The sequence below is a fragment of the Mustela putorius genome, unplaced genomic scaffold (assembly GCF_011764305.1).
Source record: "Mustela putorius furo isolate JIRA1106 unplaced genomic scaffold, ASM1176430v1.1 tig00000242_pilon_pilon_pilon, whole genome shotgun sequence".
In the NCBI taxonomy this organism is placed as follows: domain Eukaryota; kingdom Metazoa; phylum Chordata; class Mammalia; order Carnivora; family Mustelidae; genus Mustela; species Mustela putorius.
The window spans coordinates 5,224,051-5,251,606 of record NW_025421325.1 but is presented as its reverse complement, the minus strand read 5'-3'; the positions used below and the strand labels follow the sequence as shown (position 1 = coordinate 5,251,606).

General features: G+C 36.8%; 1 protein-coding gene across 4 annotated transcripts in view; it reads right to left on the bottom strand.

Annotated features, from left to right (window-relative positions):
- The window catches only part of CLCN3 (chloride voltage-gated channel 3), a 101,065-nt gene that overhangs the window by 58,847 nt on the left and 14,662 nt on the right, over positions 1-27,556 (bottom strand). Inside the window, exon 1 of one of the 4 annotated variants that reach the window (XM_004758103.3) lies at positions 2,240-2,491. The exons of 2 other annotated variants lie outside the window; for them this stretch is intronic. In XM_004758103.3, the coding sequence (XP_004758160.1) occupies positions 2,240-2,318 (79 nt within the window). In that variant the 5' untranslated portion in view covers positions 2,319-2,491. Of the gene's footprint in view, positions 1-2,239; positions 2,492-27,556 lie in introns of those variants that run through there. One more of the 4 variants, XM_004758105.3, reaches the window with a different exon arrangement.

Genomic DNA, 27,556 nt, shown 5'->3' with positions numbered 1-27,556 from the left:
ACTCCACAAAGGTAGTCCCTAACTCTAGCACTGAGAGATTCAGTAACAGATTCATGTTTACTTTATTGATATCCTTTATAATTTTACATTTTGATTAGCTGCCTCTTCATTCTCCATCAGCCTATTTCTAGTCATTATAATTTTGTCCTCCTAAGCAAGGTGATTCAGTTTTCTTGATTTATGCCAGCTGCTTGTTTCTACATCTCCAGTTCCTTTGTGTTGACCCATGGCTACAGTAGGTCACAAATTATGGAAAACAAATAACCTCTTATCTGTAGATATCAGGATACCACAGTACAGTCAAGTGAGCCTAATAACTGACTGATCTGCACTACAAAGACACAATGTTAACTTCAAAAAAATTGGCTTATATTATAGTAAGTCTCATCAAGGAATAAGAAACCTATTTGGGCTGCTAAGAACATGCCTAATTTAGACCTTAAGCAAGATTCCTAAAAGACTATTTATGAAAATACAAGAGAAACAAAAAGCTTATGTTTTAGTAATAATCACATCAATAACCACGCCTCATGCTCACATAAATTTTGGCTTATTTCTTATTATTTGCATATCTCATATAGAGGTGAGTCCATAGTAAGTTCAAAGAATGTCAAGCTTAACACTGAGAATTAAAATTTCCCAAGCCCAGGCTTTCTGGTTTATCACCATCAACAAACAGTTGTAATAGCTGAGGAGAAAACACAGTTTGTCTTGTTTTACAGTTTAATTACTGATTAGCAAATACTGTGACATTTGAACTATTACCATTCATTCACATTGCTTCCTGTTTAAAGAAATCCTTACCAGAAAAGGAATGATGAAAACCTAGAAAAAAGAGGAGTTTATGAACATATAAAGAAGTGAAAAATTAAAAAACAAAACAAAAAAACCTCTACGTGGTAAGATTATGAGAAATATATTTTCTTCTCTAAGCTTTTAGATATTTCCCAAATGTTTAAAAGTGTAATACATACTTAGAGAAATTTTATCGACAGCAACTCTGTAGGAGACGTACACTATATGTTAACATGATCTTCATATAATTTTTCCTCAAAATCTGAAAAGTAAGCTTTCACTAACAACAGAATACTACAGGATATTCAATGTTACAACTGTTCAGAGCCTAAAATAGTACCTAGCAGACACAATGTAATCAATAAATACTTGCTGAATACATTAACATTTTCTAATGCTAATGGAACTTAATACTAAAAAGGAAAAAAAAGGTATTACCAGAGTACAAACTATATTTTAAATAGCAGGCTAAATATGTTCAGGAAAATCATGACTTCCTTTTTTGCTTCATAAATAATGAGTTAAATAAATATGGGTTAAACCATAAAATGAGTTTATACTATCATGCAGTAATTCAAATTAACGTGGCTCATAAATGAAATCAACAAGATAAGAGATTTTCCTTAAGGTTCAATTTTTTTTCTAGAACAACTACCAACCAGTCTATTTTTAGATTAGTTTAAGAAAAATTTTAAAAGGGCAATTTTATTAACACAAATCAGTTATACGAACACCCAGGCAGCACCTTCCGAAAGATTTACATGAATGCTGGGTGCTTTTCCGGCTTTTACAAACTACTATTATTTATTCTGGTGTGTAAAAATCACCCTTATTGTTTTTAATCATCAATTTTTATGAAATACCTGTAGGAAACAATGTAATTAATGTTAATCAGCTGAAATACATATTAAATGAAAAATATTAATATAAAATTGTCCATCTATTTTGCCACTGTAAAGTGTTTTAAAATGAGGGCAGAGCTTTTACTATAAATTTACTTGGTGGTGGCTACATGGTAACTGGCTGAAACACACAGGTGCACAGACACATGATTTCTCTGTGTAAATTAAAGGAAATATGTAAGTTTTCCAAGGAAGAAAAACATTACTTTTTAGGTGCTAACATGACTCTAGTTACCTATAAAAGCGGATTAATTCATTTTCGCAGTTAAACAGAAAGAGGATTTTCACATAGAAGATGGAGTCAGAGTCCGAGTCTGAGTCCGATGTGATCTGAAGCAGTACTAATCTGCACAGAGAAAACAATCAGGGACGACTACAGAGCCATTCAGAAAACTCCATTTGCCCCTTACTAACATTCCAGGGCAACTAAACAACGTACTGCAATATTTAAAGGACAATCCAGGACCTGTTTAAACTAGAGAACCGCCCAGCCACATGCAAAACATACCAACAGAGGATTCACAGCAAGGGGATGGTATTACCTCTTTTATGTAATTCCCTCAAGGGAATACAGTCTCCTCCCCCGTCATAAGGCAAATAGGGATCGGAAGAAGCATCCATGATTAGAATTTTTAAAAAGAAGAAGAAAAAGAAAAGAAAAGCTCGCTAGCTCAAAAAAACACTGGCATTTCTTCCACCCCTGCTGCAGCCGGCAAGGGAGATGCCATATTTGATGAGGGTTAGAACTGTATGTAGTTCGATTCGCTGAAGCAACTGGGTTCTTCCACAGTGGATGATGTCATCAAAGGGAAATTATTGCAGCCTGGTTGCTAGTGGCTACAATCTAGCAAGGCTTAGAGGCGGAACAGCCTTCTTAATCAGGTCCTGCTACGTATGATGATGACTAAGCTCCAAGTAAAACAGACAAAACTGGTTTGAGAATTTTAATACAGCTTCTATAACATCAATGGCAACTACAGCAAAACAATAAAAACATTCTTTATTTTCCATTTTAAGATAAATATAAGGGACACAAAGTATTTAATACAGAGATGTGAAAAGGAAATACTGGATATAGACAATGCCCCTTTTCATTTCTGATGTAAAAAAAAAAAAATGGGAGGGACATACTGTTAAGGTTGTATGTTTTTATAATAAAAATGTGCTAAATTTTACATACATACCAAAAGCTTCGAGACTTGGTTTTAAAAGTCTATTCTTTTTTTTTTTTTTTTAAGTTTAATCTTAATTCTGAAATGTACTACAGACTTCTGTGGATTAAAAAACTTTAGTAATTTAACAGTTGAATAGTGTTTTATCTCCCTAATCCTCTCTAGCAGCCCCTTGTTTCCTTCCTTTAAGGAAAGACATGCTTGTTTTTTAGAAGAAAACTTAACAATATACCCATAACTTAGCTATTATTTGTGAAACTATGCAAAATGATTTACTGGGTAAGAGTTTTTTCTCTTCTATTTTCCTACTTTTCCTACCTCACAAAGATTTTGTGCTTCAAGAAAAGACTTTGAGTAAAATATGTCTCAAAGTATACTCCAACTGACTCTTAAATTTTTATGAAATTCAGAAATGAAAGTAACTTTTTGCTTCAATCCATCATTCTGGGGAGGAGAAAAAAAAGCTGATGTTCATTTGAATTCACATTTTTACAGTTCCTCTGAGGTGATTCCTCTAGGCTAGATTCTCCCGAAATAGCTATGTTGCTGCAGTGCCACTAAATTAAGATGTGTTACTGGTTAGAAGCAATTCCATAGGACTACGAGTCTCTGTAAAATTTGTTTCCCTAAGTACTGAATGAGCCAAACTTTAAGGTCCACTCCATGCCAAAGCATTTGTGTGAGAACTGGGGAGGGGAAGGAAATAAAGCACTCACGTGGCAGTAAAAAGAGAGTAATTCTATTTGTTATTTGGGATTCTTTTAAAAATTAGGTTAAATAAAGTTTTAGACTTCAAAAAGTTTGAACCTCAGAGAAAGCTAGCCCTTCATATAAAGAGTCACCTGAGATTTACGAAAAAGGATTCTAGGAAAGAAATATAGGCTAGATAAAATATTATAATAGGAATATTCTATCTAATTCTGATTTTGGCTATTGACATTTACTATAAGACTATGGATGGGTTTTTTTTTCCTGTTTTCTGTATTTTCCAAATTTTGATTTTTTTTTATACATAAAATTTTGACAATGAGCTAACTTCACTAAATTAAATATAAATGTCTTCCTTTCTGGTCCTTTGGTATATACTGTTATAAGACTTCTAAAAAATATATGCCATATAGCATTCATTGCTCCACATCTTTATGTAAAATGAAAATCTCTCTGTAAATTTTCCTGGTATTTCCCCTCTTAACTTGTTTTTCCTGATTTACAACTCAGTCGTAAAGGAAAAATGAAAATTAAAGCTAGCTAGCATTAACTATAGGAGGAAGAATACCTTCCCTATAAAATATACTAACCATGTTACATAAGTAACTTTGAACATAAGCACAAAATTTTGAATTATTTTTAAAGAACAAAACTTTTGTACATGTGTATGAGAATATATAATATATAAATTATATTTGTATAAAATCTAGAATGAGGCACACCAAACTCTTAATAATCCTTATCACTGAGGAAGGAAAGAGGTAGAAGTGAGGAGGATCATGGTACATTTGGTTTTTACTTTATGTGGTTCCACACTGTTTTAATTTTTAAGCAAATATATTACTATTGAAATTTTTAATAATTATGCTACTTTTGTAATAATAAATCTAAAAGTTAAAAAAAATTTTCAAAAGTAAACAAATCTTGGGACACATGTGTGGCTCAGTTGGTTAATCCGCTGCCTTCTGTTCAGCTCAAGATCCTAGGATTGAGTCCCACATGGGGCTCCTTGCTCAGCGGGGAGCCTGCTTCTCCCTCTGCCTGCTCTGCCTGCCACTCCCCCTGCTTGTGCTCTCTCTCCAAAAAAAATTAAATAAAATCTTTAAAAAAAAAAAAAAAGTAGGGTGTTGGGGTGGCTCAGCTTTAAGCCACTGCCTCCGGCTCAGGTCACGATCTCAGAGTCTCAGAATCGAGTCCCATGACAGGCTTACCCTGCTCGGAAAGGAGCCTACTTCTCCCTCTCCCTCTCCCTCTGCCTGCCACTCCCCCTGATTGTGCTCTCTCTCTCTAATAAATAAATAAAATCTTTATTTCTTTTTTAAAGATTTTATTTATTTGGCAGAGAGAAACACAATGAGAGAGGGAACATAAGCAGGGAGAGTGGGAGAGTGAGAAGCAGGCCTCCCACTGAGCAGGGAGCCTGATGCGGGGCTTGATCCCAGGATCACAACCGGAGCCTAAGGCAGATGCCCAAAATGACTGAGCCACCCAGGCACCCCAAATAAATAAAATCTTAAAAAAAAAAAAAAAAGTAAACAAATCTCTCATGCCTATGGTCCATGGCTGTATTTTTTCTTAAAGCAAAGGATTATTACTCAGGGCTAAAGGGCTTTAGAAAAAGACAGGGTAGATTTGAAGGTGTGGCAAAAGAGGACTTTGACACAGATTAGGTATTATCAGATTAACAAACTGAACTATAGTCAGCGTGGAGATCAAGTGGAAAGAGAACAAAAGACAAATTTAAGAATTCATAGGCACAGCTAGGGGATTTGTAGCGGGATAATATTCTGAATGGAATATCTGAAGAACAAAAACATTAAAGCAGCAACATAAAAAAGGACTTAAAAATTCAGAAGGGCAGCTCAGGTCATGATCCCAGGGTCCTGGGATCGAGCCCCGCATTGGGCTCTCTGCTTGGTGGGGAGCCGGCTTCCTCCTCTCTCTCTGCTTGCCTGCCTCTCTGCCTACTTGTGATCTGTCAAATAAATAAATAAAAATCTTAAAAAAAAAAATTCAGAAGGGGAAGATATTTCTACTTCCAAATGCACCCTCCATTCTAACCTCAACTTGTTGTGGGATTCCAGATAAACCACAACCTCTCTGAGATGTGTAAATCAGGGAGGTAAAATAGAGGACTATGGTATTCTAACCATACAAATATAACTACAATATTACAATGTTCAATCTTTAAGTCCCTTCTATACACATGATCCAAGAATCTACAACATTAAAAGTACAAAAGAAAAAAAAATGGGGGCACCTGGATGGCTCAGTCAGTTAAGTGTCTGCCTTTGACTCAAGTCATGGTCTCAGGGTCCTGGGATCTGAGCCTGCCTTGAGCCCCATGTGGGCCTCTGTGCTCAGCGGTGAGAGTCTGCTTCTCCCTCTCCCTCTGTGCTGTCTCCCTCTCTCATGTTCTCTCAAATAAAAATAAAATCTTTAGAGAAAAAATGTTTTTTACCCTTAGATCTAACTACCAGTTTACAGGAAGTACAGGAAACAGAGAAACATATTAAATGACTGCTCAGGTACATAATCAGGAAAACCCAAACTTGGAAACAAATGATAATTTCTTCAACAAATACACAGTAAGAAAAAAAAAGGGAAGAAACCTAGAGAAATTAAAACTAAGCAAAACAAAAGATCCTAAAGTTATATCAATCTCAAAGAACAATTTTTTATGAAACAATTGGAGAAAAAAATAAACAAGATACGTGATTTTAAGCAATCATATATTTTAGATGTGATAACTGCCTTTACACTTGATCTTAGCCAAAAGACCAAGAAGCGATTTGATAATAGCCTTTAAAAGAATTCTTATGTTTTAGAGATACATAATGAAATATGTAACTGTACAAGAGCTAAAAAGAGTAAAAACAGATTTTATTTATGACTACTGCAAAAGGGGAAAAGAGATTTCAATAACAGAATATGGCTCAATTTCCAATACAACAAGAAACAGTGGGAATTTATAGCCAAGGAGAAGGGGCTTGGGGTGTTCAGTGGATGAAAAATTACTAAGAGGAAACACTTGGGAGTAACGGGGATTCTGGATAAACAGATGGAACAGAATTCTTGCTGAAGAGAGCCCAGGGTGATAGGACATCACTGGGAGGATGGTGGGGGCTAACCCAAGGGTATTAAGAGTACAGAATTCTGGTTAAACCAACTTGGCCAAGATAATTGCCAAAATGAAGCAACATAAAAACAGACCAAAGTTGAGACCCAGTTCGGAAAAGAATCCAGATGAGCCTGACTAAAGTTTGAATAATGTGAGACTCTATCAGTATAACATCTATATATCTAAAATGATATGATGCTTCAGAGGCGCCTGGGTGGATCAGCTGGTTAAGCCTCTGCCTTCGGCTCGGGGTCAAGATCTAAGGTTCCTGGGATCGGGCCACTAGTCGGGCCCTCTGCTCGACCGGGAGCCTCTTCTCCCTCTCCCTCTGCTTGCCTCTCTGCCTGCTTGTGATTTCTCTCTCTCTATCAAATAAATAATATATAAAATATTAAAATAAAATAAAATAAAACGATATGATGCCTCAGATGTATTTCAAAATAATAGAAAGTAGAGATAAAACAAAATTAGCCATAAACTGATAATTATTTTAGTGTTGAGAGCGAAAAGATACATAATCTCTTCCCTGTGCCTTTGTATAGAAGATACTTTTTAAAAGAAATGTTTATAAATAAAATCACTTTTATGAGATAAACATTAACAAAAAATTACATCCTTTACTCCTCAAACTGAATATATTACTACTAGAAGTATCAGATTAACTGTAGTTTACATTCCATTAAGTATAGCTGCTTTACATTTGTATTTGACACACTATATGACATTAAACTTTAACTTGTGTTGTCAATTCTCCTCCCTGAGCAAAAGCACCAGAGAAAAAAGAGGTAGCAAAGCTTTCAAGAAAATCAATTCAAGCTACACAGTTAGCTGCAAAGTTACTGCAGAAAAGAAAGAACATGGAAATTCTTCAGAAATGACAAGCCAGAAAATAAATTGAAAAGAACACAGAATGCTTTTGCAATATTCATATCTCACAAACATAAAATGTTTTAGTTCTCAACATGGCTGTCTGGTTGCCCAAATAATCTATCTTAAGATTAAAAACATGAATAAAAGTTTCTTTCATAAATACCAAATAATCATTTTTAAAAATCAGAAACAGGGATGCCTGGGTGGCTCAGTTGGTTGGACGACTGCCTTCGGCTCAGGTCATGATCCCGGAATCCCGGGATTGAGTCCTGTATCAGGCTCCCAGCTCCATGGAGAGTCTGCTTCTCCCTCTGACCTTCTCCTCGCTCATGTTCTCTCTCCCTGTCTCTCTCTCAAGTAAATAAATAAATAAATCTTTAAAAAAAGAAATCAGAAACAAAAAATACGAAAAAAAAAAAAAGAGAGAGGACTAAAATGGCCAATATTTTTAATGTCTAAGCAATTCCTTTGCAAGAAATTTGTCAAGGGCTACCTGGGGAACAGAGTCGATTAAGAATCCAACTCTTGGGGCGCCTGGGTGGCTCAGTGGGTTAAGCCGCTGCCTTCGGCTCAGGTCATGATCTCAGGGTCCTGGGATCGAGTCCCGCATCGGGCTTTCTGCTCAGCGGGGAGCCTGCTTCCTCCTCTCTCTCTCTGCCTACCTCTCTGCCTACTTGTGATCTCTCTCTGTCAAATAAATAAATAAAATCTTTAAAAAAAAAAAAAAAAAAAAAAGAATCCAACTCTTGGGGGCGCCTGGGTGGCTCAGTGGGTTAAGCCGCTGCCTTCGGCTCAGGTCATGATCTCAGAGTCCTGGGATCGAGTCCCGCTTCAGGCTCTCTGCTCGGCAGGGAGCCTGCTTCCCTTCCTCTCTCCTGCCTCTCTGCCTACTTGTGATCTCTCTCTGTCAAATAAATAAAATCTTTAAAAAAAAAAAAAAAAAAAGAATCCAACTCTTGGTTTCAGCTTAGATCCTGACCTCAGTGTCCTGGGGATCAAGTCCCATGTCGGGCTCCAAAGTCAGCACAGAGTCTGCTTGATATTCTCTTTCCATCTCCCCCTCCCCCACTCACATTTTCTCTCTCTCCCTCTAAAATAAGTAAATCTGGGACGCCTGGGTGGCTCAGTTGGTTAAGCAGCTGCCTTCGGCTCAGGTCATGATCCTGGCGTCCTGGGATCGAGTCCCACATCGGGCTCCTTGCTCCACGGGGAGCCTGCCTCTCCCTCTGACTCTGCCTGCCACTCTGTCTGCCTGTGCTCGCTCTCGCTCTCTCTCTCTGACTAAATAAATTAAAAAAAAAAAAAAATTAAAAAAAATAAATAAATAAAATAAAATAAGTAAATCTTATAAAAAAGAAATTTGTCAAATATCCTCATGCATATACATAAACTGATACAAAGACTGAGTAAAATACAACTTTAAGAGTTCTAAGTTTTAGAAGTACTGAAATGCAAATTTAACAATATTTATATTAATGTAAATACACTAAAATATTCCATTTAAAGCATTTTTTTAAATTTTTTCAAGATTTTTATTTATTTATTTGACAGAGAGAGAGATCACAAATAGGCAGAGAGGCAGGCAGAGAGAGAAGGGGAAGCAGGCTCCCTGCTGAGCAGAGAGCCGGACACGGACACCGAGCTCCATCCCAGGACCTTGACTGAGATCATGACCTGAGCTGAAGGCAGAGGCTTAACCCACTGGGCTACCCAGGCACCCCAAAATATTCCATTTAAAAGATAAACACTATCTCACTGGATTTTTAAAAGCCAGGGTAATTATGTAATTATGAGAATATCAGCTAAAACATATCAATGCAGAAATGTTGAGAGGAAAAAGGATTTTAAAAAGATCATGCAATCCTTAATTCGAAGGAAACTGGGGACCCATATTGATATCAAAGGGCATTTTAAAGAAAACAGTATAATTGGAAATAAAAAGAATCACTTCAAAGTAAAAGGTGGTTCAATTCACCAGAAAGAGATGACCTAATAACATGAAATCAAAGTATAAGCAAAAATTTACAGAATGACAAGAAGTGGCAGTAGATGTCTATAAACACAGTGAAAATTTTTAATATATTGCTATCACCTGACAGAAACAAACAGAGAGAAAAACCAGTAGGAAAACTAGAGATTTCAACAGGAGAGTAACAAACTTAACATGATGGACATAGAGAAAAACATTAACCAAAAGCTTCACATCACACATCACATACTCTTCTATAGCACAGGTGGAACACTGACCAAAAAAAAAAACAAAGGCTTTTCTCCCGGCCACGGTGCAAGTCTCAAAAAATTTCAACATATTACTATTACACAATGTATATTCTTTGGCAACAATACAATAATGTTCTAAGTCAACCTGAAACAACCAGAAATTCCTCATATTTTGGAAATTATTTTTAAACTATTTTTAATTATTTTAAATCTACTTGACACAAATTCCTCACGTTTGGATATCTGTACATCAAAACGGGTATCATTATGGAAGTTAGAAATTATTTTTCAATAATAATGATGAAGACACATGACACTGAATATAAAAAAACAGAATTGGGAGGGACAGTCGCAGCTTTAAATGTATTCACCTGAAAAGCTTAAAATTAAGAAGCTAACCTTTCACTTCAATCAGGGGAAAAAAATACAGCAAAATAAACCCCCCAAAATGTAGAAAATATGATCAGATATTAATGAAGCAGAAAACAAATTTTTTTAAAAAGAGGGACGCTAGTCCACTGGAAAGACCGATTGATAAATGTACAGTGACACTGATTAAAAGGTGAATGGGAGGGGCACCTGGGTGGCTCAGTGAGTTAAAGCCTCTGCCTTCAGCTCAGGTCATGATCCTGGGGTCCTGGGATTGAGCCCCGCATCGGGCTCTCTGCTATGAGGTGAGCCTGCTTCCCTTCCTCTCTCGCTCGCTCTCTTTCTCTTTCTCTCTGTCTCTCTCTCTCTCTGGCTGCCTCCTGGCCTACTTGAGATCTCTGCCTGTCAAATAAATAAATGAATAAATCATTTTTTTAAAAAGGTGAATGGGAAAGAAGATAAGAGGAAAAAGAGGGAAGGAGAAGACAATGAGAGCACAAATAACCACTATCAGAAAGAAAAAGAAGACAAGACTAAGGAAACTGCAGGCATTCAAAAGACTATATTAATAAAATTTTTAAGTAAAAAGGTAAATTTAAAAAAAAAATACAATTTATCAAACCAATCTAGAAAGAAACAGAAAATCAGAACAATGCTATAACTATTAAAGAAGTTGAACTATAATTTAAAACCTTCCTACAGGGGTGCCTGGGTGGCTCAGCGGGTTAAGCCTCTGCCTTCAGCCCAGGTCATGATCTCAGGGTCATTAGATCAGCCCAGAATGGAGCTCTCTGCTCAGCAGGGAGCCTGCTTCACTCCCACTCTTTCTGCCTGCCTCTCTGCCTACTTGTGATCTCTGTCGGTCAAATCAATCAACCAATCAAATCAATATTTAAAAAAAAAAAAAAAAAGAAACCCTTCCTACAAAGAAAATTCTAAGCCTGGAGTTTCTTTGGCAAATTCTACCAAAATGTAGGAATAATAATAATGCCAACATTTCATAAACCACTCCAGAGTCTAGAAAAAGAAGGCATCATCTACAACTCACTTCATGAGGGAAATATAACCTTGATACTAAAATGAGAACAAAATGACAAAGGAAAGCTACCAGCAATCTGTTATAAACAGATGTAAAAGTCCTAAACAAAAGTAAACCAAACCCAGCAGTTTATATACAAGAGAAAAACCTAAAACAATACACTACTACATCAATGATCAAACTGAGTTTTTACATGGAATGCAAGTTGGTTTAAGCATCTGAAAAATCAACAGTTTATTAACAGAAACAAAAATATACATCAAATAATCACCTCAAAAATGGAAGGAAATGATAAATGCAAAAACCATTCATTCTTAAATCAACTAGGAATGGATGTAAACCTATTTAATAAACGATAACACAAAAATTCATTAACATCACACTTAAATTTCAAGGTGAATACTTAATGGTGAAACCTCAGGATCAGAACAGGACAAAAGACTCCAGCAATCACCATTTACATTCAACTGTTTACTAGAGGATCTACCCAGTGCAGTTAAACAAGGGGGAAAGGGTAGGGAAAACTATAAAGACCAGGAAGAAACAAAGTGGTCACTATTTGCCAATGACACGACTATATATATATTTTTTATTATTTTATTTATTTATTTGACAGAGATCACAAGTAGGCAGAGAGGCAGGCAGAGAGAGGGAGAGAGAGGGAAGCAGGCTCTCTGCTCAGAGAGCCCGATGAGGGGCTCGATCCCAGAACCCTGAGATCATGACCTGAGCGGAAGACAGCGGCTTAACCCACTGAGCCACCCAGGCGCCCCAACACGACTATATTCTTAAGAGACATCACAAATAGGTCATTTTAATTACAGTTATGCAAGGTTGATGAATTTTTTGTTGTTGTTGTTAAATATTTTATTTATTTATTTGACAGAGATCACAAGTAGGCAGAGAGGCAGGCAGAGAGAGTGAGGTGGGAAGCCGACTCCCTGCTGAGCAGAGAGCCGGATGCGGGGCTGGATCCCAGGACTTGGGATCATGACCTGAGCCAAAGGCAGAGGCTTTAACCCACTGAACCACCCAGGCACCCCAAGGTTGATGAATTTTTAAAAAATCAATATTCAGAAGCTGTATTTCAAAAATATGCCAGCAGATAGGATTTTAAATTTAAAACTAAAAATAGCATTAAATGCCAACAGCATTACAAAAATTACCTAGGAATGAGTGCAACAAATAATGAAGACAAAGGTCACTAGGAAGGACTAAAACTTTATTGGAAGATATTCAAAAAGACTCAAGTAAGGGCGCTTGGGAGGCTCAGTGGGTTAAAGCCTCTGCCTTCGGCTCAGGTCATGATCCCAGGGTCCTGGGATCGAGCCCCATGTCGGGCTCTCTGCTCGGCAGGGAGCCTGCTTCCTTCTCTCTCTGCCTGCCTCTCTGTCTGCTTGAGATCTTTGTCTGCCAAATAAATAAATAAAATCTTAAAAAAAAAAAAAAAGGACTCAATATGTAGAGGAGAATACCATTTTCAAAAATTAGATTCAAAGTGAACTCGAGACTCAATTAAATGCCAATCAAAAACCTGAAAGAAGACTTTACCTCTGTTCTGACCTTAGTGTGCACTTTCTAACTGATGAAGTTCTTCTTTCCAGCTGAGGCAGAAGACCCAATGCGCAAAAGCATCCTGTAATGGGAACGAAAACTACCCTGACACCAGTAAGACCCCACATTTTTTACACGAAGACAATGATCAACCTGACTGACCTTTACAGCCAACGTTGCATGTACCCATCAACCTTTGTCCCACATTCCCCTTACATAAACCTTGAAATACTTTCTGCACTTTGGAGACAGTCTTTGAAACGTTAGTTCACTATCTTCCTGGCACTGGCCTCACAGAAATAAACTCCTTTGTTGTTCCACCATCACCTGTCTCACTGCCTTCCAATTTTGTCAGCAGTGAGTGGCCAAACGTGGTCTATTTGGGAACCCTGGAGCCAGGTGCTCTTCCATCCTTGGACCCTAGTTAAAAACCCAGCAGGCTTTTTTATGACAAATTACACTCAAATTTACATAGAAATAAAAAGGCCCAAGAATAATCAAGACAGTCTTAAAGGGAGAGGACTTGCTTTACCAGATACTGAGAGTGTTTTAATCACAGAAACATTATAAACAGAATGCTTCTGGCATACAGCTAAAATAAATAAATAAACCAATCACACACAATAAAGAGTCAAGAAATAGATCCTCCTATATATGAGTCTTGGTGTATAGCAGAGGTTGCACTATAGAAGAATGAAGAAAAAAATGATTTTCTTAGTATTTAGCATTAGGACAACAGGCTATCCATACGGGAAAAAGCTAAATACACCTAATCCATTCACCTACACATACATACATACACATACACACACATACACACACTTATAAACACACCACTCAGGTAATTATAGACCTAAAGGTAAATATAGTTCTACAGTAAAAGGCAAATACAGCTCTTACAAAATAATATAGCAAAATATATTCATATATTCATGATCTCAGCAATAGCCATAAAGCAAAAGATTAATACAGAGGACCACGTTACAAGTAAGAATATTTGTTCATAATTCGTCCATTAGGAGAATGCTACAGACAGTTTATATCCCACCAAATTTTTATGTTGAAAGTTAATCCCCCATGTGATGATATTTAGAGGTGGGAACTTTGGGAAGTGGTCATGAGGGTGGTCAGGAATGGGATTAGTGCCCTTACAAAGAGACTCCAGAGAGTTACCTCAAGGACACAGCAAAAAGACTGCAGACTATGAACCAGAAGCAACACCTCCTCACCAGACAACCAGTCTGCCAGTGTCTTGGACATCCCAGCCTCCAAAACTGTAGAAATAAACTGTGAGCAACTCATAAAAATAAAACCGAAAGCCATGCTTGTTGTTTAGGCCAACCAGTCTATAGTATTTTTGTTAAAGCAGTCCAAATGGACAACAGAAAATGAAACAAGACCCATAGAACAGAAAATATTTATAACAATATGACCAACAAAAAACTTGTATATAGAAAATAAAGAATTTTCACAAATATCTCAGATACATCAACAGAAAAATGGGCAAATGACTTAAATAGGTACTTCAAAAAAAATTTTTTTTAAATAGCCAACGAGCATGAAAAAATGCTCACCCTCCTTGGTGACCAAGGAAATGTAAATGAAAACCACAATCTGAATCTATTATTTAGCCAACAGATGGACAAAATTAAAAGTGTGACAAAATTAAGAGGTTGGTGAATGTGGAGCAAAGGAAGCTTTCATACATAGCTCACCCAAGTGTAAATGCGAATACCACTATGGAAAACATAACCTCTGCTACAATAAATTCACTCCAAATGAATTTACACACATATACACCAGAGCAAATGCAAAATAATCAAAGTAGCAATGTTTGTAACCACCAAAAACTGCTGATAATTCAAAGATTCGTCAATATTAAAAAAGAAACAGGTATGGTATTCATAAAAAAGAATAATGTAGTCTAGAGCAACATGGCAACAAGCACCTACTGCCTGCAATATAAAAGATTCTTGAGGGGTGCCTGGGTGGCTCAGTGGGTTAAAGCCTCTGCCTTCGGCTCGGGTCATGATCCCAGGGTTCTGGGATTGAGCCCCACATCTGGCTCTCTGCTCAGTGGGGAGCCTGCTTCCTCCAATCTCTCTCTCTCTGCCTGCCTCTCTGCCCACTTGTGATCTCTATCAAATAAATAAATAAAATCTTTAAAAAATTTTAAAAAATAAAGCTACTAATAAAAAAATAAAAAATAAAATTAAAAAGATTCTTGAAAATCACACTGCATAAACACAAGCAAGAAATACATACCATATAATTCCTTTTATTTAATAATCTGTAATTTTCCAAAACAGGCAATGCTAAATTATAGTTTTAAGGATGTATACTTACATCACCACGCCATAAAGTAAAGCAAAAAAAGGTGACTAGACAAAGAGAAAATGGTATTTACCTCTAGGGAAAGGAAAAGGGTTGAGATTGTTAAGGTACATGCAGGAGGCTTCTGAAGTATGGTAACGCTTTCTTTTCTTTTCTTTTTAAGATTTTGTTTACTTACTTGACAGAAAGAGACAGCGAGAGTGGGAATACAAGCAGGGGGAGTGGGAGAGGGACCCTGGGATCATGAACCTAGCCGAAGGCAGATGCTTAACAACTGAGCCACCCAAGCACCCCTCTTCTTTTCTTTTTAAAAGATTCATTCATTCATTCATTTTAGAGCGAGAGAGAGAGAGAAGGCATGTGTGCGCACACATGCCCATGAGGGGGAGGAGGGACAGCAGGAGAGAATCAGACTTCCCACTGAGCCAGAGGTAGAATGGATCTCATGGTCCATGAGATCATGACCTGACCTGAAACTGAGTCGGATGCTCAGTCAACTGAGCCACCCAGGAGCCCCAGTGCTTTATTTCCTTAACCTGGTTATAATGCAAAAGTCCCTGCTTTGTTATAACTCATTAAGCTGGATAATTGTGCTTTATGCATTTTTCTGGTATATGTTACATTTCACAATTCAAAAAGTTTTTTTTCTAACTTTTTTTTTTAGACTCTACTCTATTTTTTCAGTGTTCCAAGATGCATAGTTTACATATCACACCCAGTGCTCCATGCAATATGTGCCCTCCTTAATACTCACCACCGGGTTCATCCAACCCTCACCCACCTCCCCTCCAAAATCCTCAGTTTGTGAGATAGAAACTTATCCTATCTTTAATTCTATTAACATCTAATATGGATTTATTTTTATTTCTTGCTTCTCTACCCCAACACTCTAGTCTAATCTTATTTACAGTTTCAATCAGTTACAGAAAACAAGTTTGTAAGTATCTACATTGACTTTTATTTGTTATAAGCCCAGCTTCTTCCAAGGAACGTCCCCTAAATGACTATTTAAACAGATCCAAAAACTCCACATGATTTTATATATTTACTTCAGTATATGATGTTACAGGCTTAGCTCAAAACTCCTGAAAGCTTTCTCAAATAGAATTCTTAACTGGAATCACAACACGAAACATGATTTAACCAGCTATTTTCTTAATTCTTCCAAGAACAGTTCAGAGGTAATGTTCTACATGCATAGGAGAAACATTAATTTATTACTTCATGACATTATGGTAAGAGAGGTAGAGTACACACACAAAATTATTCCTTGACTCAATTTCAGTTAACTTTCTGTGGGCTTTTAAAAAAATAATTTAGGGGCACCTGGGTGGCTCAGTGGGTAAAGCCTCTGCCTTCAGCTCAGGTCGTGGTCCCAGGGTCCTGGGATCGAGCCCCGCATCGGGCTCTCCGCTCAGCAGGGAGCCTGCTTCCCTCTCTCTCTCTGCCTGCCTCTCTGCCTACTTGTGATCTCTGTCAAATAAATAAATAAAATATTTTTAAAAAAGAAACGTTAATTTATTACTTCATGACATTATGGTAAGAGAGGTAGAGTACACACACAAAAATTATTCCTTGACTCAATTTCAGTTAACTTTCTATGGGCTTTTAAAAAAATAATTTAGGGGCACCTGGGTGGCTCAGTTGTTAAGCGTCTGCCTTCGGCTCAGATAATGATCCCACAGTCCTGGTATCGAGCCCTGCATCAGGCTGCCTGATTGGCGGGAAGCCTGCTTCTCCCTCTCCCACTCCCCCTGCTTGTGTTTCCTCTCTCACTGTCTCTCTATCAAATAAATAAATAAAATCTTTAAAAATAATAATAATAAATAAATAAATAATTTGATTTTTTGTAGAGCAATGGTAATAATTGCAGTTAATATTTTAGGTATAAATCATCAGGTTCTATATATTTCAATAAAAACTAGGCTCACTTCTTTCCAGTGACTTTTTAAAAAGATTTATTTACAGAGAAAGAATGCAGATATGTGCATGTATGGGGGGAATGGGCAGAGGGACAGAATCTCAAGCAGACTCCCACTTAGCGCAGAGCCCAATGCTGGGCTTGATCCTGCAACCCTAGCATCATGACATGAGCTGAAACCAAGAGTCAGACACTTAACTGACTGAGCCACCCAGATGTCCCTCCAGTGACCTTTATGATGATAGTATTTGACTGGCTTTGACTGCCTTTCCACTGGTATTTTAGGCTATTTTTATCAAGGTGTCACTTTATAATACCAAGTTCTTTTCCTTTGTTCATTAGTAACATCTTCAATGACAGCACTTCATAAACTTAGTATGGGTTATTTTTCCCTAAATGCATTACCATGCTCTTACACAAACACACAAATTAGGGAAGTCCCTCACTCCACACGTATTAGGTAGGTGAAATAGGTTGCTCTGACTGAAGTGACCTGGAGATGCAGGTGCAGAAAATGTTTACAAGACAATTGGCAACAGAATATAAAGAGTGTCAAATTTATCAAGAACATGACACTGCTTAGAATAAGAATCACATGAACCTTAGAATTATTTATTTCTAAAAATAATTCTGAGTAGACCATTTGAAAGAGTTAAGACCTTTTCCCAACAGAGAGCCATTAAATGGTAGTGGTAGTATTTTATTATCTTACAAGAATTTCTAAAAACCCCTTTACCAAGAAGATTCATGATATAACCATCTCATGCTTTTTAAAGGCTTAATAGTTTAATGTTGCCAAATTCAAAATTTTTTAAAGATTTTATTTATCTATTTATCCTGGGGGACTGGGGAGCAGAGAGAGAACAGGCTCTACACTGAGCCTGACATGGGGCTCAATCTCAGAACCCTAAGAACATGAGCTGAGCTGAAAATAAGAGTTGGATGCCTACTAAATCACCCAGGTGCCCCAACAAATTTAGATTTGGAGCCAAGTGCCTCATTATTAGAACAATGCCATCAATGTTATCTGTACATGTCAGATAAAACAGTAAGACTAAAATGAACCTGTCATCTACTAAAGACAACATACACAAATGTAACCTTTAAAACTCTGAGCAAAGTCAGATCATCAAAATACATTTCTGGGATTTCTGGAGTTCTACCACAACTTTATACTAAGTAATTTTTTTTGCCTATAAAGCCACATGCAAGGACACTATATTTACTAAAAAAATTACTCCTGGATTACTTTATTAATGTTTTCTACCTGCAATTGCTAACAAAGAGCTTCATTATTCTTATTCACAGAAAGCAACCAACTCTATCTTAGCAGCATTCAGGCTTTTTACCTTAGCAACAATTCAATCACCAACCACCTAGCATGGTGTCTGGCCCAAAAGGAGCCTAATAATTATTTACAGAACGGAATATGCATAGAACTGAGTCTTGAGTAAAATACCAGAATTATCAGTTATCAATGTATAGCAGGATTATGAAAAACTTTCATTTACTAACTTGTATTTTTATCATTCATGTTTCCTACAATAAACATATTTTTGCTTTTATTATTTAAGAAGTTAGGGGCACCTGGGTGGCTCAGTTAGTTAAATGACTGCCTTTGGCTCAGGTCATGATCCTAGAGTCCCAGGATCAAGGCCCACATCTGGCTCCTTGCTCGGTGGGGAGTCTGCTTCTTCCTCTGACCCTCTCCCCTCTCATGCTCTCTCTCTCTCTCTCTAAAATAAATAAATAATATCTTTTTAAAAAATAAAGTAAAATAAAAAGCTAACTCTTCCCAACTCATTTTTTTTTAAAAGATTTTATTTATTTATTTGACAGAGAGAGATCACAAGTAGGCAGAGAGACAGGCAGAGAGAGAGAGGAGGAAGCAGGCTCCCTGCTTAGCAGAGAGCCCTATGCGGGACTCGATCCCAGGACCCTGAGATCATGACCTGAGCCAAAGGCAGCGGCTTAACCCACTGAGCCACCCAGGCGCCCCCCAACTCATTTTTTAAAATAAACTTTATTATGAACTAATTTTAGATCTGCAGAAAGTTGCAAAGACAGTACAAAGAGGTCCCAAATACTTCTCACTCAGTTTCTTTAATTGTTAATATCTTTTATTCTCATAGTACATTTGTCTAAACTAAGAAACTGGCAATGGTACATAACTATTAAGTAAACTCCAGACCTTATCTTTTTTACCAGTTTTTATACTCATGTCCTCTTCCTATTCCAGGTTTCAACCCAAGATACCACAATGTATTTTAACATGTCTCCCTAAACTCCTCTGGCCTACAACAACTTCTCAGTCTTTCCTGATTTTTCATGACCTTGACTGGTGAAGTATCCTGCAAAATGTCCCCCCCAGTGGAGATTTGTCTATTGTTTCTCTTGGGGGTTAGAGTGGAATTATGGGTCTTTGAAAAGAATTATCACAAAGGTAAACTGCCCATCCTGTCACATCATAGGAGTATGTAATATCCACAGGATATCACAGGTGATATTAACCTCCCTTACTTGGTTACAGTAGTGTTTGCCATGCTTCTCCACTGCAAAGTTACTATTTTCTCCTTCTTTTCCTACTTTATTCTTTGGAAGTAAGTCACTAAGTCTACCACACCCTTAAGGGAAAGGAGATAGGAAGTAAGCTCCTCCTCCATGAGGAAGGAATATTTACATAAATTATTTGGAATTCTTCTACAAGGGAGACCTGTCTCTTTTCCTCCATTTATTTATTCATTCAATCATTTATATCAATGTCTATCACTTACATCATATATACATGCTCATTTACATTTAATTTATACTTTGGTTATAATCTAATTGTGCACTATTTATTTGGTTGCTCCAATTTTTCCAGTTTTGGCTATTTGGAGCTCTTTCAGGTTAATTCCTGTGTTCCTTGGACAATCCCTCACCCTTTTGTGTTTGTTTTTTTGTTCTGTTTTGTTTTGACACTTCCTTACTTCTGGTACTACACACAATCTGGGCTCATCTTGTATATTCCTTGCTCAGTTCTAGAATCAGCATCTCTCCAGGGCAATCCATTATTAAGTCCTGGAGTTAACCATTTAAGATTTTTGTGAACCCAGGATAATCTATCTGAAGGTCAACATGTAACCTCAAAGCTGCACAAGTGTGGGCGTCTGGGTGGCTCAGTGGGTTAAGCCGCTGCCTTCGGCTCAGGTCATGATCTCAGGGGCCTGGGATCGAGTCCCGCATAGGGCTCTCTGCTCAGCGGGGAGCCTGCTTCCTCCTCTCTCTCTCTCTCTGCCTGCCTCTCTGCCTACTTGTGATCTCTCTCTGTCAAATAAATAATAAAATCTTTTTTAAAAAGTTTAAAAAAAAAAAAAGCTGCACAAGAGTAAATAAGTTTAAACTTTTGAGTACCCAAGCCAAAATTGCCACAAATGACCCTCAAACATAATAACAACACTTCCACCCTTTATTATATTCTTTTGTTTCCAAAAACTGAGTGGAATTGGGTGGGTAGAATAGATATTTTGCATTTATTTTTCAGATAAGAAAACTGAGAAATAGAAGTGATGACAATGAGTAATGTCAGGGAGCCAGATATTGATATTGATAGAGCCAATATCTTCCATCCTTCGCATTCTTCCTCTCAGACAGCACCATCACCATGGTGGGACCCTTAGCAATACAGCTGTAACAATATGGGTATACTCATAGTTCCTGCTACTCCACTGAATATCCTAGGCTTCTTAGGTGCCCAGTTAAATCAAAACTTTTCTCTATATAGCCATATTAGTTCAACAAATAAAAAGGAAAAATTACTCCTAAAAATCCTAAAAGATGATTGGCAAATATGGTAAAATATATTTTTTTATAAAACAGCAACCTTTCAATGTGCTTCTGCTGTGTGCACACCAATATATCATGCATTTTAAGAAGGGAGGATAATGGCGGTTCACAGACCTGTACCCCTGGGGATAAAAATACATTATATGTTTATAAAAAATTTAAATAAATAAATAAATAAATAAGAAGGGAGGATAAAATAAACAGCATATGTGGCTGCCTGTGATATACTAATATCCTGTCCTCACAAAGTCTAGAAATAAGGAAAATAAGATTGCTCATCAGGAGTTAAAATATGTAATCAATACATAATGGATCAGCTCTAAAACCACGTAGGCAGAAAAATAAACAACATACAAGCCAACAAGATTTACTGGGATAATTATACTGAAAGAGAGTACAGCTTAATCTAGGAGGAGGGCAGGCTATAAAGAAAAAGGCAAGTAAGGAAAGTCAAGAAAGCAAACACAGTAAAAGCAATACAATTAACTAGATAGGAAGGGCCCCTAGCACAAACCTGGAAAGTTTGGTAAGGCTTTCCAGAGGAAGTGAGGTCTAACATGAGAAGCAAAGTACAAGCAATAATTGGTATATGGGCAAAGGAAACATGTTCAAAGACCTGGAGATACAACAGCCTGGCATATGCCCAAACCCTAACACTGACAAGGCCCACACCAAGAGTACAAAGGAAGACTCATTTGCCATGTGATTAAATATTTAAAAGTTATCAAGCAAGTCAACAAACTATTAAAGAAATATATTCTAGGGGCGCCTGGGTGGCTCAGTGGGTTAAGCCGCTGCCTTCAGCTCAGGTCATGATCTCAGGGTCCTGGGATCAAGTCCCGCAACAGGCTCTCTGCTCAGCAGGGAGCCTGCTTCTCTCTCTCTCTCTCTCTGCCTGCCTCTTCATCTACTTGTGATTTCTCTCTGTCAAATAAATAAATAAAATTTAAAAAAAAAAAGAAATATATTCTATCCTCCTATGTTGAAAATACACCTTAAAATGACTTAGAAGTTTCAGCTCAGTTTTATAGATGTGTAGCCAAGCTAGTGACAATTTGGAAAACACTGCAAGGCATGAAGAAGATTAAAAGCAGCCAAATTCCAACACCAAGAGAAAAATCATTATTTTGGTGTATTTCTCTCCAAAGTTGTGTGTACACACATATATATATATAATATTTTAAGAGAAATGATAACACATTATAAAGATTTTGCCCTTTAAATATAATAAGCCTTTCCACTCTTACGGCCTACAATACAAGTCACTCTATTCGGTTACCCAATGTGTATTCTGTGGCTGGCTTATCTTGAAAGAGAACCTTCAACGTGGGGCCAAGTGTGTTCTACAGACCCCTGAAGACCCCCAACATCCTTTTCAGGGGACTGATAAAGCTGAAACTTTTCATAATAATACATGTATTATTATTTAAATGATATATATGATCAGTTTCCTACTGCTAATGTAACAAATTAACACAAACTTTGTGGTTTAAAACAATACAAATTTATTCTCTTGCAGTTCTGGAAGTCAGAAGTCTAAAATCAAGATGACTGCTGGGCTACACTGCTTCTGGAGGCATTAGTATACAGTACATTTATGATATTCTGGCAAGATTCACAGATATATTTTAGAGTATTTTGTATAAATGGATTCTATAGAAGGTTTCAGAAGTCACCAGTGTGTGCATGTATTTGTTTTTAATTTATTTTTATCTATCTATCTATTTATTTATTTATTTATTTTTTGCTGAAGGTTTGCTACACATTATATAGCAGTGATTTTAGAATTATCTTTTGGAGTTATAATAGTTATTTGTTTATTTCAGCCAGTTTTCTTTAAGAAACTGAAGAGCCTAACAAAACCTAAGACTGAATAGAAGCCACTGGAAGGCCTCGTAACAAAAAGTGGAGGATAGGTATCCTTTGTGAAAATATTTTACATCTGCCAGAAGATAGAGTCCAATATATCCAACAGGAAAGGAACATAGAAGAAAATAGAAACAGCTAGAGTCCCTACCATTAATTAGTTACTGTGCTAAAGATTCTACATATATTATTCACATAATAAAGTCTCAACACACACTTAATTCTCAGAGCAATCATTTAAAGAGTACGGAAAAAAAAAAACAAGGCATAGAGAGGCTAAGTGACTTGCAGAGGTAGTAACTGGCAGAGCCAGGATGTAAATACAGGTCTACAACTTAAAAGCCACTAAACATAACAGATCTTCATTCAACACATATGCCAAAACACTATCAGTACTTTCCAGTGATCAACTCCTTATTTTTCTGGTATACTAAAAAAATACAGAGTCATGAAAGAATATTTAATACCCGACTGCTTGTCCAACTATCCACTTAAATGCTGCCCAGACATTAAGCAGACACAGAAACAAACTCTTCCCTCTGACATCTGCATCTGCCCTAGTCCATAAGGGTAGATCTGAGACCGTTTCTTCTAGGATGTTCCCCTTCCAATTGCTGTTAACAGAACCCTATCAGCTATGCTGAAAGAAAGGATATCACTACCTTACAAAAGAATATTCACCGTCTCACAACATAATACATTTTCCTACTGCTGGGACTTCATGTATTAGCTCCCCTTCTAGAACAGTCTTTGCAATTCTAAAGGGTTATCAAAATAATATCCTTTTTCTTTGAAGTATAACATTTAAAATCTGTACCACCCAATTTAACACTTACATAGTTAACTGTCAACTGCTGTTCCACATCTTGTACTTCAACTAAACTAACTAACCTTCAAGAACCGAATCTGTATGGAAAACACAAATGGCTACTTACTCTACAGTACTCCAATTTCTTCCTTGCTAACAGAATTTTAACTTTGTTTGGCTGGTGCTGTGCCTAATTCCAAGGAACAAATTATGATTGTTCTAACCAGTCAGTAACCCCACTCCTCTTTGTCAGTCATCAGTCTAGGTATGGGCATGTGATCCAATTCTAGTCAGTGATATAAGAAATCTACTGATACAGTTCTAGGAAAAGTATCTTCTCTGGTAAGAAAAAGAGCAACAAAAAATCCTTTTTTATACCCTTGCCCACTCCTTCCTAATTGGTACTCTCTCCTATTGAAAACCACAAATAAAGACATCATCAATAGTTGATGGCAGCGTGGAAAGACGGAAACACTTATGTCCTCCTAGGGGCTTTTACTTCCTTGAGTTAATTCTGTATCTGTATATAAAGAGTTAATTCTGTATCTGTATATAAAGAGCCAAGAAGCTACTCAAACACAGAAAAATGGGTACACTATTAAATATCACCTGATTTTCCAAATTATGGATATAAGTGTTTATCTGGTTTATAACTTTATAACTAAAATTAGGAAAAAACACATTAGTAATGAAGACAGCAAATGACTAATAAGAGCAAAATACTGCATTTTCTTTCTGTATTTTTTTTTTTAACAAAAAATATCCAGAACTGCCAGGGAACATACAAGACACTAAGAACTTAAAGTGGCAAGATTCTGAAGAAAAAAATGGAGCAGGTAAACAACAGTCTCAGCAACTTTTTGCCCTTGAGCCTTTTCCTGATTTGTAAGTATAGAGACTGAGAACCCTAGCAGAAAGTGAAAGTGGGGAGCTTTTGGCAGTCTTACGGGGTCAAGGAGACAGGATCTGAAGTTCAGAATCACCAATGTGGACTTGAATGGTCCAATATCCTGGAGAAATGAGATAGAACAACTCATTCTATGATACTTTTCCCCCTAAAAATATTTATGGTTCCTAAATTTCATGAGCAAGAGGCCAAGAAACTAAGCAAAAAGTGGTTAAGAGACTAAACTGATAAGGAAAGCTGTCAGTAGTCTCAAAATGTAAGGAGATAAAAACTAAATTTCAGCACCCAACAAAGAGAAGGAGTCTTAGTAAACACATAGCTTTCTACTAAAATCCTCAAGGGCTATGCCCTAAAAATAAAGTAAGTCAAAATATAGACCATCTAGAAAGTCTGAAACCATAAGGCAAATTCTCTTGATCTTTAATGGGATCATTGTAATTTGCTTCTACACAACCTGTCTACCAAGAAAAAAATTAAACACACTAAAGGTGAAGGTATCATCATCCGGAGCATCTTTAATTTTTTGTATACAATATCCAGCATTCAATGAAAAATTTAAAAGCATACCTGAAGTCTAGGTCAAAAGACTGGAAAAAGCAAGAGATAAAAATAGGCAACACATAAAGACCCAGAGGTCCATGTAGAATATTCAGGTATGGACTTTAAACAATCAATATGTTTAAAAACAAAACAAAACAACAACAACAAAAAAAAAGCAGAGAATTTCTACCAGAGTATAGCAATTTATAGGAAATTAATCAAATCAAAATGTGATGGCTGAAAAATAACTGAAATTCAAAACTTGATAGAAAACAATGAGATACCACTACATACCTATTGTAACAACTAAAATCCAAACTACTGACAATACCAAATGTGACAGGTACATGGAGCAATAGGAACTTTCTCATTCACTGTTGGTGGGAATGCAAATGGTACAACCACTTTAAAAGACTATTTTGCAGTTTCTTATAAAACTAAACATACTCTTACCATATGATCCAGCTATTACATTCCTTGGTATTTACCCAAATGAGTTAAAATATCCAAATGAAAAGGAAAAAAAAGATTAAAAAAACAAAAACAAAGTGCCTAAGAGGGGTGCCTAAGAAACACAAGGATCTCAGAGAAAAGATCTAACACATGTAACTGGAGTCCTAAAAGGAGATGGCAGAAAGAATGGCAGAAACAAGACTTGAGGATTCACTGGTCAAAATTATCCAAAGATTAAAAAAAAAAAAAAAAAAGGAAAAATAAAAATCAAGTCACAATTCAAGAGGCTCTAATAACCCCAGACCGGATAAATACAAAGAAAACCACACTTAGGCAGCCCTGGTTAAGTTTCTCAAAACCAAACCCAAAACAAAGAAAAAATTCTTAAACGCAGCAAAAAGGGAAAAAATTAGACCGATACCTGACTTCTTAACAGAAATAATGGAAGGCAAATGACACAAGAATTTATCTTTACAGTGTTCAAAGAAAATGACTATAAGGGAATCCTCAGTGGCTCAGCCCGTTGAACATCTGCCTTTGGCTTAGGTCATGATCCCAGAGTCCTTACTTAGCAGGAAGTCTGTTTCTTCCTCTCCCTCTGTCCCTCCCCCTTCTCATGCTCCTGCTCTCTCTCTCTTGCATGCACGCAAGCTCTCTCACTCTCTCAAATAAATTATTTAAAAATTTAAAAAAAAGAAAGAAAATGACTACGGGGATGCCTAGATGGTCAGTTGGTTAACCATCTGCCTTCAGCTCAGGTCATGATCCCGGGTACTGGGATCAAGCCCCACAGTGGGCTTCCTACTCACCAGGAGCCTACTTTTACCTCTGCCTGCTGCTGCCACTTCCTATTTCATATGCTTTCTCTGTGTGTCAAATAAATAAAATCAGAAAAGAACTATAAATCTGGAAATATATAACTGCAAATATATCCTACAAAAATAAAGGGGAAACAAAAACTTTTACAAACACTGACTGAACTTACTGTTAATAGTAATGAAAGGAAATCCTAATGAGAGTTGTTCAGGCAGAAAGATAACTAATCCAGACCGAAACATGAAAATGCAATACAGAATCAAGAGCAACAGAAAAAGTAAGGACTAAATCTAAATAGACACTAACAGGGTGCCTGGGTGCCTCAGTCCATACAGCATCTGCCTTTGGCTCAGGTTACCATCCCAAGGTCCTGGGATGAGGCCCTACAGTACTCCCTGCTCAGTGGGGAGTCTGTTTCTCCCTCTCCCTCTGTCCCTCACACTGCTTGTGTGCACGTGGTCTCTCTCTCTCTCAAATAAAATCTTAAATAAATAAACAGTCACTGACACGAAACAATAATGTCTTGTGAAATATAAAATATATGCAAAATTAAAATAGACAACAACAATAGCACAAAAAGTGGGAGGGGGGATAAAATGAAGTAAAATATCCTAAGGTCCTTGCATTCTACATAGAGTGGTAAAAGTACTAATTTTATAGAACTAAAAAGTCAAGAGTGCATGTTATTTCTAGAGTAATGCACCAAACAAAATACAAGACAGTGTGTAACTAACAAAGTACTGAGAAGAACAGAAATAGAGAAAAAGAAGGGCCATGACAAACAGGAAACAAAAACAACAGATTTGAACTCAACTATATGGGTGATTACATTAAATGTAAATGGACTACATTACATGGTCTGCAGGACAATAAAAGACCAAAGTGAAAAACAAAACTTAATATATATGCTGGCATAAAGAAATAAAAATATTTCAATATAACAGAGTAGAAAGTCCAGAAACAAATCTACAGAAATATATCCACTTGATAGATGATAAAGATGTCACCGCAGTACACAGGAGAATGGAAGGTCTTTTCAATAAATAGTGCTGGATAAACTAGTTATCCATATAGGAAAAAAATGAATCTAAACCTTTAACTTATATCACATAAAAAATTAGTGGCAAGGTAGATGATAAATCTAAATGTGAAAGGCACAAAAAATAAAACTTCCTGAAGAAAATCAGCTAATTCCTTCATGACCTTGAGCTATGGAAAGAGATCTTAAACAGAACACAAAAAGACAAAAATAAAGGAAAAGATGAACTGGATTTTATTAGAATTGATGGCATCTTCATCAAAAGATTACATTAAGAAAGTGAAAAGGCATGCCAGA